Source organism: Silene latifolia, chromosome 7 (assembly GCF_048544455.1).
Source record: "Silene latifolia isolate original U9 population chromosome 7, ASM4854445v1, whole genome shotgun sequence".
Lineage (NCBI taxonomy): Eukaryota > Viridiplantae > Streptophyta > Magnoliopsida > Caryophyllales > Caryophyllaceae > Silene > Silene latifolia.
The window spans coordinates 16,103,993-16,121,375 of record NC_133532.1 but is presented as its reverse complement, the minus strand read 5'-3'; the positions used below and the strand labels follow the sequence as shown (position 1 = coordinate 16,121,375).

The 17,383-nt window shown below is 38.5% G+C and overlaps 1 protein-coding gene, 1 non-coding gene and 1 pseudogene across 2 annotated transcripts; 1 reads left to right on the top strand and 2 right to left on the bottom strand.

The window, feature by feature from the left end:
* The first annotated feature begins 1,631 nt into the window (after positions 1-1,631).
* Positions 1,632-4,340, top strand: LOC141591851 (xyloglucan galactosyltransferase MUR3-like; annotated as a pseudogene).
* A 2,832-nt stretch (positions 4,341-7,172) lies between these two features.
* Positions 7,173-10,921, bottom strand: LOC141591850 (auxin-responsive protein IAA12-like). Its single transcript, XM_074412337.1, has 5 exons — positions 10,420-10,921; positions 9,588-9,892; positions 8,832-8,967; positions 7,586-7,647; positions 7,173-7,454 (listed from the first exon to the last, which is right to left on the bottom strand). Exons 1-5 carry the CDS (start codon positions 10,809-10,811, stop codon positions 7,405-7,407), a joined length of 945 nt encoding a protein of 314 aa, XP_074268438.1. The 5' UTR covers positions 10,812-10,921; the 3' UTR covers positions 7,173-7,404.
* A 6,090-nt stretch (positions 10,922-17,011) lies between these two features.
* On the bottom strand, positions 17,012-17,118 carry LOC141593348 (small nucleolar RNA R71). The gene has a single exon (XR_012521437.1). It is a non-coding gene; the product is annotated as a small nucleolar RNA R71 (small nucleolar RNA).
* Between the last annotated feature and the right edge of the window lie 265 nt (positions 17,119-17,383).

Sequence of the window (17,383 nt, the reverse complement as noted above, 5' to 3'; positions counted from 1 at the left end):
TTAATCACCGGAAAAATATGATGTGGAACCAGAATTAACTATTTGCATCACCTCTACTCCTCGTTCCTAAAAAGTACACCCATTTATCAAGGGACTTGCTAAATCCCGCACGCAATTTTACTAAATCCCGAACATTTTCTCGTCTTATTCCGAGTTTACCCCTCCCATTTCTTGCCCTAATTCCTCACTCTCACCAAACGAGAAATCAAAAACTCAAAGAATGACAACCTCCAATCACCCAACAGCAAACAACCCCTCCCCCACCCCAACCACCCCTCACCGCCCTATACATGCGCCGATATCTGCTCCCTGCCCTTAAACCCGTACCGACCACCCTCTCCGCACCATGTTCGTTGCCTAGACTCAGCCGCAATCGTCATTTGATCTACCATCAGCCGCGACGAAGGTGTTGAATCGACGACGAGGCTAGGATGGAGTTGACGGCGAGGGGGACAGGAGGTCGGCGCCGAGGGCAGGCGGCCGGTGCTGGTGGAAGGTGATTGGGGCTGTGGGGAAGAGCTGTCGGGTTTGGGAATTATGTGTTTTTCTTTTTCTTTTTTAAATAAAGGATAGTAATGGAAAAAAAAACTGGCAAAATGTTTGGATTGAGTAAAATAGCGTATTGGATTTAGCAACTACGTTTATCAATTATCCGTTAAGAGTAGAAGAACCGAAGAAGTAAAAGATGCACCCGAACTTTTGTCACTCTTGCGATCATACCCAACTCAAACTTGAGTTAAACGAAATACTCCCTCCATTTAATTTTTATCACCCCACTTTAATATAATACCCCTCACATAAATTGGATAAATGGGGTGATAATTGTTGAATGGAGGGAGTAATAAAAACCGAAAATATATTAAAAAAAACGTTTAATTAGCAATAAATAATGTATTGATCTGACACTTAACGCCCCCAACCAAATGTAATTCATGACTTACTAAACAAATCGTCATCACTAACTTTAATGTGGACGGTTGCAATGTAACAATTGCCAAATCAAGACGCCATTTGCCAATATCTACATGTTTCCATGCCCACTTCCTCACTCACCCACTAATTATCACTGTAGATCATTTGTCCTATTTCGTATCTTATCTTGTGTCTCATCACTTCTACTACTTATACATAAACACTTTCATATATATTATTACCATTTCTATTATCTTATGTGTGATGTGTCAATATTTACATGTTTCCACTCCCACTTCATCACTCACCCACTAATTACAATCCTCTTTTATTTCTTTCTTTTAATTTTCTAATTAAGCGTCAAAATTTTACTGTACTAGATAATCTATTATCGAACGGTTGTTAAGCTATCAACTCTTTCCAAATTCCGCCGAAAAAATAAACCCTAATTTGTCATCATCTTAAGCCTTGTTCTTTTAAGCTGTAAGCAATTCAACTTTACAGAACTAAAATAGATTAAACTAAACTAAGTTGAATAAAATCTAAATTATAAAGTCAAGTCACGAAACGACGCCGAGCTAAGGAATTAAAGTAAATTCAGTGTTAACTGAAATTAAGTCGGAAAAAACGGAAGCACAATCTTTCCCAGGTAAAATGTGGACATAATTGAAGTCCAATCATTTTCAGCAAAGTAAAAAAAACCAACACTGTAAAAACAACTAAACAGTAAACAAGGCATGAATTAGGAGCCATAAATGACCTCACATGCCACGTGTCATCATATTACTCTTCCACCGACAACCAGTCCCTTGAGATACGGCGCTCAAATCTAACGTGCACTGCACAATCCCCTCACTTTCTCCATTAATCTCTCACACATTTCCTCCACTTTCTCTCTAATCTCAATTCCCTAAATTTAACTGCTTTGACTTACTTTTCCACGTTTTTCTGCTTCAAACAGTTAAGTTTGCTGCTCTTTTTCCTGCTTTTTTACTTCTTTACTCTATAATTACCTCTAAGTTTCTTACTTTCTTCCTTATTTTGCTTATATTTAGTTACTTGTATATCATATTTAGTTAGATGTTCAACATTGTAGTTGATTTCTGAAGTGTGTTCATCATTAATTGCTTAAATCACAATCTGGGTATTCACCAAATCGAAGATTCTAATCTGGGTTTTTTAGGGTTTTACAGATTCTAATCTGGGTTTTTGTTAGATTAGTGTTTTGTTGTGTATCGGATTAGTAGTTAATTGGGGTTTTATAAAGAGACGGCGTCTCTCAGGAGACCTACTCGAAATATAATGAGGAGAAGGTGGACAATTGATGCTCCATTTCAAATAGTTAAAGGAAATGGAAAGAATCATAAGAGTAGGCTTTGTTTGTTGACTTCATTATGTGCATTGTTTTGGGGTTTGCTTTTGTATACTTATTTTGTTCTAGGAGGTAGTGCTCTCTCTAAACCCGCTACCTTACACTCGAATCCGATCAAGATCGAGACTTTTAATCGGAATTCGAGTAGTGATCCTCCTGTAGTAAGTGAGCCTGCCAAATTGATGATCCCGGATGAGGTTAATTCGAGTAGAGATGATGATTTTGTCGAAAGGGAGGTCGACAATGTGGGTAAATCGATGAATGGTAGTGAGATTGATGTTAATATTCCGAGTTCTAGGAATGATTTGGTACCTAAGGAGGAGCCTCAGGAGTTTTTGTTTATGAAAGCGCTGAAGACGGCTGATGACAAGAGTGATCCTTGTGGTGGGAGGTACATTTATGTTCATGATCTCCCTTCGAGATTTAATGATGACATGCTTAAAGAATGTAGGAGTCTCAGTCTGTGGACCAATATGTGTAAGTTTACGACCAATGCCGGTCTTGGTCCGCCACTTGAGAATGTTGATGGTGTGTTCTCTAATACTGGGTGGTATGCTACTAACCAATTTGCTGTCGATGTGATTTTTAATAACCGGATGAAGCAATATGAGTGCTTGACGAATGACTCGTCTCTTGCTGCTGCTATATTTGTGCCATTCTATGCCGGGTTTGATATTGCCCGGTATCTTTGGGGTTATAATATATCTATGAGGGATGCCGCTTCCCTTGATTTGGTTGATTGGCTTATGAAACGACCAGAGTGGAAAATTATGGATGGTAGAGATCATTTTCTAGTTGCAGGCAGGATCACTTGGGATTTTAGGAGATTGTCGGAAAACGAACAGGATTGGGGTAGCAAGCTTTTATTTTTGCCTGCAGCTAAGAACATGTCCATGTTGGTTGTAGAATCAAGCCCATGGAATGCAAATGATTTTGCGATACCATACCCAACCTACTTTCATCCAGCAAGCGATGCTGAAGTGTTCGCTTGGCAAGATCGAATGAGGAAGTTGAATAGAAAATATCTCTTCTCTTTTGCTGGGGCCCCGCGACCTGATAATCCAAAGTCAATCAGGGGTCACATAATTAACGAGTGTAAGGCGACAAAGGCCTGCAAGCTCTTGGAATGTGACTTTGGGGAGAGTAAGTGCCATTCTCCAGATAGTATAATGAAGATGTTTCAGAGTTCTGTTTTTTGCCTACAACCTCAAGGGGATTCATATACCCGGAGGTCCGCTTTTGACTCGATGTTGGCGGGCTGTATCCCCGTATTCTTCCACCCGGGCTCGGCTTACACCCAATACACATGGCATCTACCTAAGAATTATTCCACCTATTCTGTGTTTATTCCTGAGAATATTGTCCGAAAGGATAACATCAGCATTGAGAATTGGCTGCGAAAAATATCGCCTGAGCAAGTGAAGTTGATGAGAGAAACGGTCGTCAACCTGATACCTCGGTTGATATACGCAGACCCTCGCTCCAAACTTGAGACCCTCAAAGATGCATTTGATACATCCGTGCAGGCGATCATTGACAAGGTGACGAGTTTAAGAAGGAATATTATTCAAGGCAGGACGGAATATGATTACTTTTTCGAGGAAAACAGCTGGAAATATGCCCTTTTAGAAAATGGAAAAAGGGCGGTAGGAGCTCATGAATGGGATCCTTTCTTCTCCAAGCCAAAACCAGGTGTGACAGAATTCTGATGGCTCATTTTGAGAAACGGGGTTTAAAAAATCCTGGAAGAATGAGCAGAATAGTCATTCGTGGTTTCAAGTAATCTTGAAGAACGAGTTTCGACTATCCAGGTACAAAAGGCTTCACTCTAGAGCTTTACATCTTAGTGTTTCGGGTTTATGGTCATGTTGAAACTTGATATATAATCCGCGATTTTGTTGGTCTGAATAGAATTTTTCTTTCTGGTTCTCCATTTTTAAGTAGTGATATATTGTAATACTCATATGATACGTGTATGATTTTGTAGTTCAATTCAGCATTCCTTCAATATATACAGTTTACTTCAAAATTGGCATTTTCCTTGAAACTGCTGTTGATTTGGAATTGCCTCATTTTTACTGTTACTGAAACATACAGTTTTCTTGCCTGCTAAATGGATTACATGTATATGTTGGTAGTTTCGAGTGGATAGGACAGTATAACTATGAGCGAAGTGCTCTTGTTCCAGGTGAACTTAGATTAGGCAATGTTGTCCTGATAGATTCTGCTGGTTGTTCTTAATGTCGTGGTAGACGGAGATTTTGACATTACCCCATAACTCTTTTAAGTTCTGATATTCCGACACTGTTTGTATGATCTCGTATAATCAAGTTTGTTGCTGAACCATCTGCATTTGAACCAAAAGATGAGTATATCAGAAAACTATCGGACATTAGATACGCACCCGTTCTGAATACTTTTAACGAGTCTAAGGAAGGAACATGAACCAAATCTCAATTACAAATGAGGTGTTTTCAGTTTTAGTACCATCGTATCAGTTCTCGCGTATTTCAAATTCGGGATTTTATCGGTGTGCATAAGTAAGAAATCCCAGTGTCTTTATGGAAGAATCTGAAGAATTGTGAGATAGATTTGGTGAATAAGGAATAGTGGTGAGTTGGTGAGGCTATCTAACCACATCACGTTGGCCGGCCATTCTACCGTATATGCCTGCACAATTCCATATCACAGAAAATTATAGTGAAAGTCAACCATATTAGTTAACCAAATCACCTATTTTATTAGTATTTTTATATTTCATTGTCATTCATTTTTTATTTTTTTTTTGGTGACGAGGGGTTTAATCCCCCCGGGCCCAGGCATTTCGGCGTCACCACCTGGACCATGTAAACCACCCCAATTGGGGCCGCCGAGATAACCGCATGCAATTGCTCATCCGTGGGTTCGAACACGGGACCTCGCAATTCTTGCCTTTGCAAGCTTTGAGGTTACCCAAGTCTACACTGTCATTCTTTCACACCCCATTATTTTTGATTTTTTCGTAGACTTGTGTACTCTACATTTACAGAAATATTTTCATCGGGTTCAAATCATATAAGTTTCACACTTATTCTCGAAATTCATTTTTTGTAATTCTAAAGTCAAAATCTCAACTCGACGCCCCCCCCTACCCTTACCCTTACCCTTCCCCTTACCCAGCAATTTGTGGGAGCCATTGAGGCACTGGGATAATGTTATTGTTGTAAAGTCAAAATCTCAACTCGACGTGGAGGAGGTTAATCTCGAATCTAATGATGAAAACAATGTAATAAGAAATTTCAGTCAAGGAAATTTTGTAGGGGACATGAAACACTAAATTATTAGGAAACTGGGCAACATAGTTGAGTAAGCCCAATATTTTGAGCTATACTTGACTCAATCTCGCGACCTGAAAAAAAATGCTACATGACTAGTAAAATTTGGTGTAATAAGGACCGAAAGAAGGAAACTTTCCATTTTGGTGCACTGTAACCTGATGTTTTATTGATTCCGCCCTCCTACTTCAGTGGTAGTATGGTCCTACTCGAGGTGGGATACGAGGGTCAGATCACTCAGATGTATCATGTACGTGTACATATTATTTCTAGTTTTTAGACTTGTTTGAGGATGGCTGATAAACCTGTAATGATCATAGAAGTAGCCAAATACTACTGAGTTTTGACCCGTAGTGAGTTGGTCGGGTCAAGGATGTGGTGCAGTCGCCCTATAGAGTACATTTAAGACTGCGAGGAAACTTTCGTCTTCAAAGCTTCCAAAGGGGTACTTACTCATTCAGTCATTCCATTCCGAGAACTGGCAGTCAGTCCGTCAGATCAATGCAATACTAAGTGCAATTATCCTTATCTGTGTTTTCCACAGAGAATAAAAATTGAGTATAGTATTGTTATAGCCATCTTTGAGTCATTATTGGACAAATAATAATAATGACCTATAATGGCTAACAATGGGCTTTAATGCACACTGGGCCGGTTTGGATCATGATTTAGGGGGCGGGTTGGACAAGAGTAACAGGACATAGGGTAGATCAGGGCAGGTGAGGCTGGAAAAGGTGAGGCCCTGAACCAGCCCATGTATGTCACGGTTCGGGCCGGCCTGAGCGCGGACCACATGCCATGTAGGGGTCGAACCGACCACCTCATTAGGATGACCCTCTAGAGAGACAAACACTACTTACCAAGATCACTTTTAGTAGGACCACTGAGGCCGCCGTTTATGTCAATTTGTGCATGGCAACTTGGCAAGTATTAATCCATTTGCCGGAAAAAAAAACAGGTGACATACATTGCGAGTTTGCGACTTGTGAAGCACAGGCAACAACTCAATACCAAAATGGTAGAACTATTTTGTCCTGGAAAGGGTTCTAACAGCAAAAGTTGATTAAAATAGTGACCTTTTTTACTATTTTTGTTGGTAGACTTTTTTTTGTTACTGCATTATTCAGGTAAATAGAGTTTGGTCCAACCTATGTATGGGGTTGAAGGAGATGAATTATTCAGGATTCAGAAACATTTATGAAGTGCCCCAAGTCTTCAACTGAATGCAGTGACCCCATTTCCTGACAGCTGACCATCATGATTATTCCACATTTAATTCAACGATTTGGACCATCTGACCATTCTGACCCCTCTTTCTCAACCCTCTTCCCTACTCTCCTCGGACTTTGGGCCAAGGCCGTCTTAACTTAAGACCTCTCAAAAGTCGAAACCTGCGCAAGCAGTCGTAAGTTCAGGCAGTTTAAACAAGAAAAAGGGTGTTTGGGTTATTGATAATGAAGTTAGTTACCCCAACTTGAAATAGGCTCGATCAAATCTCAATCAATTCAATTGAACTCATTTGCACTCGATATTAGTTATTACCATACAAATACAAAATGTGAAGAAGCAAAGACGAGAAAACAGTCGGAAACCAATAGAAGAAACATTAGTTTAGTATGCAGACTTACATACTAGCACCCCATATATATTTACAGTGACTCAAGCCGGTCTCCACGACACATGTACTACAAACCAAAAGACAAAATAAACAAACAAAACTTGTGGTAAAATAAGGCAACATTAAGAGAGTATTCAGCATCTAAGGTCTTTCTTGTATTATCTTCATCTTGTTTCGCAAAGAGGGACTTATATCGGTCTGCGTTTTTGCTTCGAACTTCTGTCTTCTGTTCTTGGAGCTGCCAATTCAGAAACTAAGAATCACTTTACATAGAGTTGACCAAAATTTAAGGGCACAAATACTTTTATGAAACCGTCTCTCCAAAAACTAACGAAAATCAGGTTGTGAATTGAAACGATAGAGGCTTACCAAGTCCATTAGCATCAGAAGTCCTCATGATTTTAAGCCGCTTCACTGAGGTAACAAACATCCTGCGTGGTAAATAATGGGAGCTTAACAAAGGTCACAAATTTCGGTAGATGGTGCCAGTAACATTTAAGGGTGCTAAGTCACTGCTAACTTCTAAGCATTCCATTTTCTACTGAGATCAAGTCGCAACAAGCGATACATGGATCAACGTTCAATGCCATAGTTCTGAAGACAAATTATTGTTTCTAAAAACTATTTTACGGGATTCAAGCGGCGTCATTATGTAGACAGATATAAGACGGCTTTTACATTTTTAGCGCTATCATTCCTACATCTCAGCCAACAAGCTTTCAGTTTGAATTGAAGTTTTAACGGGCCTACTTTCGACAATAAGTAGCAGTTTGGTTGCTCAACAGCATAACAAGATCATCAATGGCAAAGAAATAAGGACAACTCGAAACCAAACAATAGCTGTTCTTTGCAAATGAGACAAATTTTCAATATTGACATTAATGCATGCATGCCTTCACTGTCTGCTTAGCTAACCAATAGTACATCTACCATTTACAGGACAATGACATAATTAATACACAAATTAAATGGGGATGGCACATTGCATTCAGCATTGATACATGCATCAAAGTTACTGCTGATCACTTCATGAAGTCACAGTAAAATGCAAATCTCACTGATACAGTTATAATAACTACCAGAGTAAAACTGATGGCCACAGCATGAAGGTAAGTTACATAAATGTAAAGCTTCACAATTCATTGTGACTGAAATTTTGAAAGAAGTTATACACACTGGCTGTAATTTTGTGAAAAACTGATGTTCGTGGGTGGCGTAAAAGTAATGTTAGCCGTGTTGAATTGTCATGCCAAAACGCAGCAAACAAACACAAAGACGCGTCAAGGTAACACAGAAATCCCAAAAAAAATTGTTTTCGCTGAATATACTGAAGCTTACAAAAATTTTAAGACTTTCGGCTAAAAACTGGACAATGGAGGATCCCGGGTCCTTATAGGGTAGACCGCCAATGGGTAACATAAAGTCAAAACAAAGCCAAAACTTATAGATTTAGTGAAATTGTATCCATCACACTCCCAAGTGCTAAGAGCAAATTTGTCAATTTGAGCGGTCGACAATGGGACACGAGACATGAAACATTATAAAGTGTAGAAGCATGATTGTTGATAAACATGAAAGGTCCATAAATATGCGAAAGCAACTAGATAGTACATACCCCCAAGGCACATCACCAACAAGCATCCAATCTCCATCTTTGTCTTCATATGTGAGCACGAAATCAGACGTTCCATCCAACAGCTTCGAAGGTCTTGTCACTTTCGGCATCAATATAAGCTCCTCTGCATTTGTTTCTGGTGGTCGCATATATCAATCAATAGTTATTTTCCAAACATTAAAAGTAACATCAAGCTCAACTTAACCATCATCAAAGTTACATTCATAAGTTTCTGCAGTAACATCAGTATTTCAGCCGTTCCCGTACTACGGCTGCAACTTGCAACTACTCATAAACATCACAGATCCAATCCCATAGGCCGTAGGAGAGTTGCTTTCAACAATTACATTTGATATTGCTACGAGTTTACACTTTCAGTGACACCCCCCTTCTCCCTAGCAGAAGAAGAAACACATCTAAGCATGGCTGCCTAATTCAGTATGCGCTTAAACGAATATGTAATACGTTAACTAGCATCAAACTTCTACATTGTCATACAAATATCTTCAACCAAAAATCACAGTACGTAGTTCGCATGCATTCAAGAAGGTACTCTATCTGCAAGCAGCTAAGCACTCAAAAATCTCACTAACTAGCATCAAACTTCTGCGGTTCTGTTATGACACAAACGGAATTTGTTCCGGGTAAAACATAATGACAATGGACTCTTAAAATGCAGAGACACTTTGTTACTTCATGATACAAAACATAAAACCCCAAATTCATGCTACGAAAGAGCAATGTGAAAGAACTCACTTTCAGCACCATTGTTGGTGAACATCTCCTCCAGAGTTTGTGCTAAAGACTCGTAGCTCGAATGAGCAGTGAGATCAACCTTCCTTCCAATAGCGACACCGTCCATATTCACTTTCACAAACATAGAGCCTTTATTGGCTACTCTATCCTTAGAACAGACATTTCCTTTGTCTTCAGCAAAGATTCCATTTTTCCCTTTAATTTCATCAAACTGTGAGTTGTGTTCACCAGTAGCAATTGATTTTGCTTGGTTAGCCATACTGTTCATCCTGTATGACCTTATAGGTGGCCATCCCACCACTTGACTGTTCACAAATTAAACAACAACCCCATCAAAATTCATCCTACAGATATCCTCAAAAATTAAGGATTACGCCCTCCGTCCCAATCATTTGTTTATCTTTATTTACGTCCTCCGTCCCAGGGGTATTTCAATCAAATGTAAACAAATGATTGAGACGGAGGGAGTATTAACTCTTTCAATTACCAAATTAATTATGATAAGAACATGAAATCAACATCCAAATACAGAAAACCAAACCCAATTAACCTAAAATTAGAACTAACTACATGGACATTTTCCAAATTGGTTATTTTTTCTGATAAAAACCCACCACAAATTATCATAATTTACCCCAAAAAACAAAAGCAGCAAAAAAAAACCAGGTTGGTCTCCCGGTCATATCCGTCTTAATAATAAAACAGGTCAAATACTAACTCATATTGTTATATGGGACTAATTATAAGGACCCGGGTTCACTTAAGACGGTCTTAAACAAGAATTAGTGCTAATTAAAAAAAGGAAAAAAAAAAAAGGAAAAGATGAAATTACCTGACACCAGTAGGAGAAGCAGCCCTTTTAGTACCAACAGCAACAGAAACGTTTTTATTACTAATATTAGTAGTGTTAGTATTAATATTAGTAAGAGCAGATTTAGTAGAAGGTCTTAAACCAAGAGAAGAACAGGAAGAAGATGAAGATGAAGGAGGAGAAACAACACCAACACCAGCAGCAGCAAGATTAGTAGAACAAGGCTGCTGCAAATCATTAGCAGTTAAAATCCTTGGAATTTGGTGATGAATTTTAGAAGAACCAAGACTTAAACCAAGACCTAATTCAAGTTCAGAAGATTCATCACAAACTTCATAATTCAACATTTGATGACCATGATCATGATTTTGATCAACTGTTGAAGAATCTGATGACCCACTTCCTAACTCCATTAAAACTAAGCTTCTAGTGTAAGAAAGCTGTGATCTTTGAGAGAGAAACTTTTGATTTTTTGTTGTTTAAGAGAAGAGAGGAGAATGAATGTTGTGTTTGTGTGTTTTTTTTGTTTATGGGGTTGAAGGTGTTTGTTTTGTGGGAAATGAAAGGGGGAATTTTAGGTGGAGATAGTGATTATGGTGGGTCCTCACCTTGTCTGTTGTTCTGCCCACCTTTTTCTTTTTTTTTGTAAAACAAATTTGTTTTGGGGGTCAATTTTTGCTTTTTGCTAAAACAAAATGTTATCCTTCCTCCGCTTCTAGTAGCTCCGGTAAAATTGACCCGATCTGAATAAATCGATCTGATGTCTGAGTTTAAGATTTGAGCTAGACCTGAATTCGAGTTGACCCGACCCATATAACCCTATCCGAAAGTTTATTGTTGAAAAGTCTGATTATTATCTATGAATAACTTGATAATAGTTGACCAGAAAATGACTTGAACACGAAATAACTCGGCGCGACCCAAAGCTGGCAAATTCAAAATTGACCCTACCCAAACCCGGTCTAGTTGACCCGTTTCCCAGGTCTACTAGTTCTAGGGGATTCCTTCCCGATTATTTCTTTACTTTTAGGGCTTGCTTGGATTGAGAGTAAAATGGGGGAAATGAATAGGGGAGTGATATGTAAGGTGCATTTTTCATGTTTGGTATGAGAGTAAATATTCACATTCTGAATCTATTACCCTCATCAATAAGTCTTGCTTGTGACGGGTCGGATCTTGCGACGGGTATTTTATGAGTAGAAATGGGTAGAGGGGACAAGGTGGGTACCCATCCCATGTGCTCCTTCTTTCACCCCCTATGGGTTTTTTGTGAGACAATATGGTACCCGTCTCTTGTTTGTGACGGATACCCCACCCTCCTCCCTAGATAATGATTATGAGAGTAAAACATCTCCTCAGTAATCATTACAATATACCAAACCTATCATCAAGAAACTCATTACCCAAGTAATTAACTTCCCCGGTAATTATCACCCGATTAAAATTTACCTCTTGATTATTCCATGGATACCAGGCAAGCTCTTATTCTTAACTTGAAATTTTTTAAAGCAAGTCCAATGATTTGGTTTGTACACTTACTTACAACTTAAATTGCAAGCTACTCCTTTTGTCTCGGTCAATAGTTATCATTTTCTATTTTTAGATGTATCAGTCAATAGTTATCATGTCTATTTATAGTAACTTCTACCGTGCAAATTATCGAGGTACAAGTGGTAGATTTGTCATGCATTATTGTTATTATTAAAATACTTTTTTCACATTTCCTTTGATTTTGTGCTGTATTTAATTCGATTCGTTTTAATTTTAAGAGTCTAGACATGGCAAAATTGTCCCGGCTTAAATTACCCAACTCGGCTTCTGAACTCAAGATTCGAACCTGAATTGATCTACTTAATATAACCCGCCCCGAATATTTAATCCACAAATAACTTGATAATAGTTGACCCGAAAATAACTTGGCCCGACCCAAAGTCTACAGACCCGAAATAACTCGATCCGAAATTTACCCATCCGAAAACGACTCGATTAATCTATTTGTTAGGTCTACTTAAAACGAATATACCTGTTTTAACTATTAAGAGGAGACTTTATTGAAGAAGAAAATTAAACGTAAAATAAGAGGCAAGTTAAAATAGAGAAAGGGGTGAGAGACCCGTGGGTGGGATCCGGATGGATGGAGTGTCAAATGTCAAGTCTCTCACGAGATGAATAGAAACAAATGGGGTCCATTACGCTCCACTCCAAACGACAAGCCGACAGAAGTGGGGCCCGCACGTCACAGTGCTCGAAGACGTTGAGTCCCGTTTGACACCTGCTAATACTAATACCGACGACGTATCTTTCAAATTAAACCTTCCTATTTGTTCATTAAACCTTCCTATTTGTTGACTCAAGTATCAACTATTTATCATTTCCTACGCCTCCCTACGTAACAAATTCTCATTTGTGACGGTCAATATTCGTATCAAGTTTATAACGGGTTAAATAAACTCATATAACAGGATAAAGACAATTTGTTTATAATTCCCTGAACATTCTATTTTTTATCTTATCTACTCATGTGGGTGGCCTATTATCCCTACATAACCCCAACATTTTGAGAGTGTTACCATTTTAAGATTTTTTTTTTTCAAAATTAATTTAAGAAGTCATTTCTCATCGAAATTTTGGAAATTTAGAGATAATAATCACTTGTGCTGAAAGTGATCTGGTAAAACTGACTCGACTCGATGAGGATGACTTGAGATTCGAAAATGACCCAAAAAATGACTCTAACTTGACCCGATTGAGCTAAAATAACTTGACCCAAACTGAAATTACCTGTAATACCCGCTCTGTTAGGAACCCGTTGACTGGCCTAATGACCATGTGAGACCCTTAGTAAGAGATGGAAGGGAGAGTTATATTACGTTCTTGACTAGATACTCGACCTAGTAAGGGTCACTCGGCCGAGTATCTTTCGTACTCGACCGAGTGCGGTGTACTCGGCCGAGTATGTTCCATACTCGACCGAGTACGCGTCTGACAGCGTGTTATTATATAACGTGGAGGTTACAACTTAATTCATTTCCGTCATACGTTTCATCAATCCTCTCATCTCTCACTATCCAATCATGTTTTAGCCATGAACCCTAATCCGGGGATGGAGATAGCTTATGCATGAAGTCATCGAGTCGGGTCGTCGCCGTCGACATTTGATTATTCTCCAAGGAAATGATGTGGATTCTTGCTAGGCACGATGTGGTTGATGTATTTCTGTGGAGTAGCGCGAAGGTAGGATTTCCTTACTCAGTTTCAGTTATTGTTTGATTGATTGATTGTTGTTGTGTTAGCTTTTATTGTGAGTGTTATACTGTATGAATTTGATTACCACGGCGTGGTTATGGTGTGGCGTTGTAGTAGCGGTTTTGGTATTGATTGTGGAGTCATTGTCAGGAGATGGTCTTCACCCCCATGTTCGCCCCTTCTGGCTCCCGTCACAAGGGGGATGTGCACATTAATGATTTGGGTTCGCTCGTTGCGGTGAGCGGGGCTTAGATGGCAAGGCTGTGGTCTCCCATGGCGGTGCAGGTTACCCGTTATACGATGGGAACCATCGGATACTATGGAGTTGGAGTGGTGGAGCTCGGCAATTGGTGGTCTTGAGTTTGTACTGTTCCATTGTATAGCTTTGTTGTTACTGTCTTTATATCATGTTACTGATTTATGTGGTGTCTGTTGTGTTTCTTCTTGTTTTCTGTGTCTGTGGTGATCCATTTGATATTGCCGGCAAATGGTGAGCAGTGAGACTTTTCAGGTTGCTATGGTTGTTGTCTCGATGTAGCTACTGGATTGGAGAGGTCGTATGACATAGAGTCGGTCGTTGGACGATAGTATTTTTACCAGTTGTATTTTCTTATGTTATCATAGTTGAGTTGTTTTTTTTTCCGCTGTAAGTTGTAAAGAGTTTATTAATTGTTTTTTTATGATCTATTTGATATACTTACTCAGGCAATCGAGATGATGACGCCCTTACTTACTAGGGAAGGTCTTCTTAAGGCTGCTTAATAAGTGGGGGTGTTACATTACCGGACTTAAAGTGTCCCGAATGACCTGAAGTTCCAAAGAGACTTGATAAGAAATGACTTCAGATTAGCTAAACTGGAGTTATCCAACCCAAAACCACACAATTGAAAATGACTTGATTCACCAAAGATTACCAATCAAAAATTACAATTTGAGTTTATGAGAAATTATGAAAATCCTAAATAACCATGTCATTGATTCTTTTACCTTACATGTAACCCTATACGATAGACTTCAAAATGACTTTATCCAAACTCAACCCAACCTAGAATAATTTGTTGAAATGACCTTGATCAGATCTTGGATAAGATATTGAAAAATAAAAATGGCTTGTTAAAACTAATCGGGTTATACACAATTTGATGGGTAACGAATACTTGTCGGTTGGTACATTTAATATATCAACCACCCGCAAGTAGACCTGGCAAACAGATCGGGTCGTATCGGAGTCATGTTCATGTCACATGTAAACGGATCATGAACTTTTTAACCCAAATTCGACCCAATTAAATATTATGTCGCGTTGGTGTAGACTCACTTACACAAATTGGTCATCAAGCCTCAACCATAACCCGCTAATATCGTGTCGTGTCCATGTCGTATTTTCGTGTCGTGTTGATTATATGTGATGAGTCATAATTATATACATATTTATGCCTCCCCTTAGTTACTTTTGATACGGTTATCGTGCTAAATTATATTATTTACATGTCTTTTATGTTAGAATGTCGATACTTCCGCTATTTGGTGTTTAATGCAGGAATTATGCATTTGAGGAGCAAATGAATTAAATGAGCACCGCGGAGTGGGCATGAAGGAATACACGAAGCATGACACGAGAATCTAGAAGAATAAAGGAAGAGAAGTGAAGAAGACAACACGAAGAAAAGAGCTGAGAAAGAAGAATACTCGATCAATTACAAGCGGGCTTGATCGAGGAAGTAGTGTACTCGATCGAGTGCACATAGGCTCGATCGAGTACACACTAGTTTCCAGAATTTTCAGCAATTTCCTTAAGTCGGTTATGTTTTACTATAAATACTCAATTCGTACCTTATGTTTATTTACGCATTATTTTACCTAGCTACGCTATATATACCCTAGAAACTCTCAAATACTCTTAGTTTTAGTTTTATTGTTATTGTTCGGATTTTCTAAGCTTGTTCTTCATTATTATTACAGTATTGTTTCTAATCTTTCCTTAATTATTAATAATTCAATTGCTTGTTCATCTTCTATGCTTTTAATTATGTTTTCCTTTATTATTATTGTTGTTATTACAGTTATTATGCATAGCTAAACCTCTAATCTAGAGTGAAAGGAGATCTAGGTTTTTAGAAAAGGAGTTATTAATGAATTGATTGTTAAATTTCTTTTGATTGTTGTTCAATTATCGTCTTACATCTAGTTAATTAATTATTTATCAGAATTGGTTAATTAGTCTTGCAAACTAGGATTTTCACTAACCGGGTTAAGACTAGCATAAGCCACGATAATTGAATTAGACTGACTTAATAATAGCAATCACATGTTAAGTTCAGATCCAAAAAGACATATTAGAATCGACCGATCGTATGACTTTCAACAATATAAATTGCTCAATCAATGAATTAAACCTTATCCTTGGATGACTACTTAGTGAACCCAATCCCTAGACTCTTTATTATTATTTGAATTTGTCTTTATTTACATCGCAGTTAGTTATTAGAAATCAAACAATCAAACCCCATTAAACTGTTACCTTTAAGACGAACTTAAATATAAACAAACTAGACTAATTAACTCGCCTCCCTATGGATTCGACTCTTTCTTACTGCTAGCTACTAATTAGTTGAGAATAGGATTTATTTTGATAGGCCAACGACTGAAAATAACCTTATCAAATTTGGTGTCGTTGCCAGGGAGGCAACAATTTTTTTGTTTCTTTTTGTTTTTTTTTTTGTCTTTTGTCTCAGGGAGTATCAGTTCCTTGAGATAGTTTGATTTTTTCTTGTTGTTTTCGTGTATATCCAGGTCTAACAGGTCCGAAATTGTACCTTTTGATCCCGAGCCAGAGAAGACTTTTCGCTATAGACGAAAATTTCAAAGAGAAGTAAGTTGGATGGAAGACTTGAGTACACTTGACTACGAGCGGTTTACTTTCGCAGAAGATTCGTCCTTTGAAGAGGACACACTTATTTCTGCACCCATTACTCCTACAACGTTGAAGATGTCGACCTCGGCAATAAGTCATTCCGAACCCACCATTGATTCCATTCCTAAAGGCTTTAAGCTCCCTACCACTGATAAAGGGACCTTTGAGATCAAATCGTCTTATATAAGCCTGGTTGAGCTAAATCTATTTGGAGAAAAAACTGGAGAGGACCCTGCCAAGCACATGGAGAAATTTGTTACATATCGTTGTTCTATTCCTTTGACTATATGGGTGACTCAAGTTCAAGTCAAACAGACTCTTTTTCCTTTCTCTCTGAGAGATGATGCAGCAGAATGGCTACGTGATTTGGATATAGAGACTGAATCAATCACTAACTGGACTTCACTAGCTCTTGCATTATACAAGAGGTATTTTCCACCGCAGAAGACTAATACCATTAGAAGCCAGATTACGAGCTTTAAACAAGGTCCTACCGAAGACATTAATGAGACATGGGTTCGTTTCAAAAGGCTAGTTCGATTCTTCCCTCATCATGGCTTCCAGATTTGGTTCCTTTGCAACCAGTTTTACAACGGGTTGTGTGACGATTACAGAGCTTTGTTTGATTCCGCTGCCAATGGGAGATTCCAGGATAATACTAATGACGGTAATGCTTGGAAGTTGATTGATCAGATACCTACTCACACTGCTGAGTATGGTAACCCAAGACGTAGTAAGAGAGGAAGTGGTTTAGACAATGTTATTGCGGCACAACTGGAGGCCTTAACGGCTAAAATAGATGAATTAAAGACATCTCAGTCTTTG

Coding starts and splice junctions, on each gene's coding strand:
- LOC141591850 (XM_074412337.1), bottom strand. CDS start 10,811: ATGGAGTTAGGAAGTGGGTCATCAGATTCTTCAACAGTTGATCAAAAT. Junction 9,893..10,419: donor GCTTCTCCTACTGGTGTCAG/GTAATTTCATCT, acceptor ATTTGTGAACAG/TCAAGTGGTGGGATGGCCAC. Junction 7,648..8,831: donor GTTGGTGATGTGCCTTGGGG/GTATGTACTATC, acceptor TTTACCACGCAG/GATGTTTGTTACCTCAGTGA.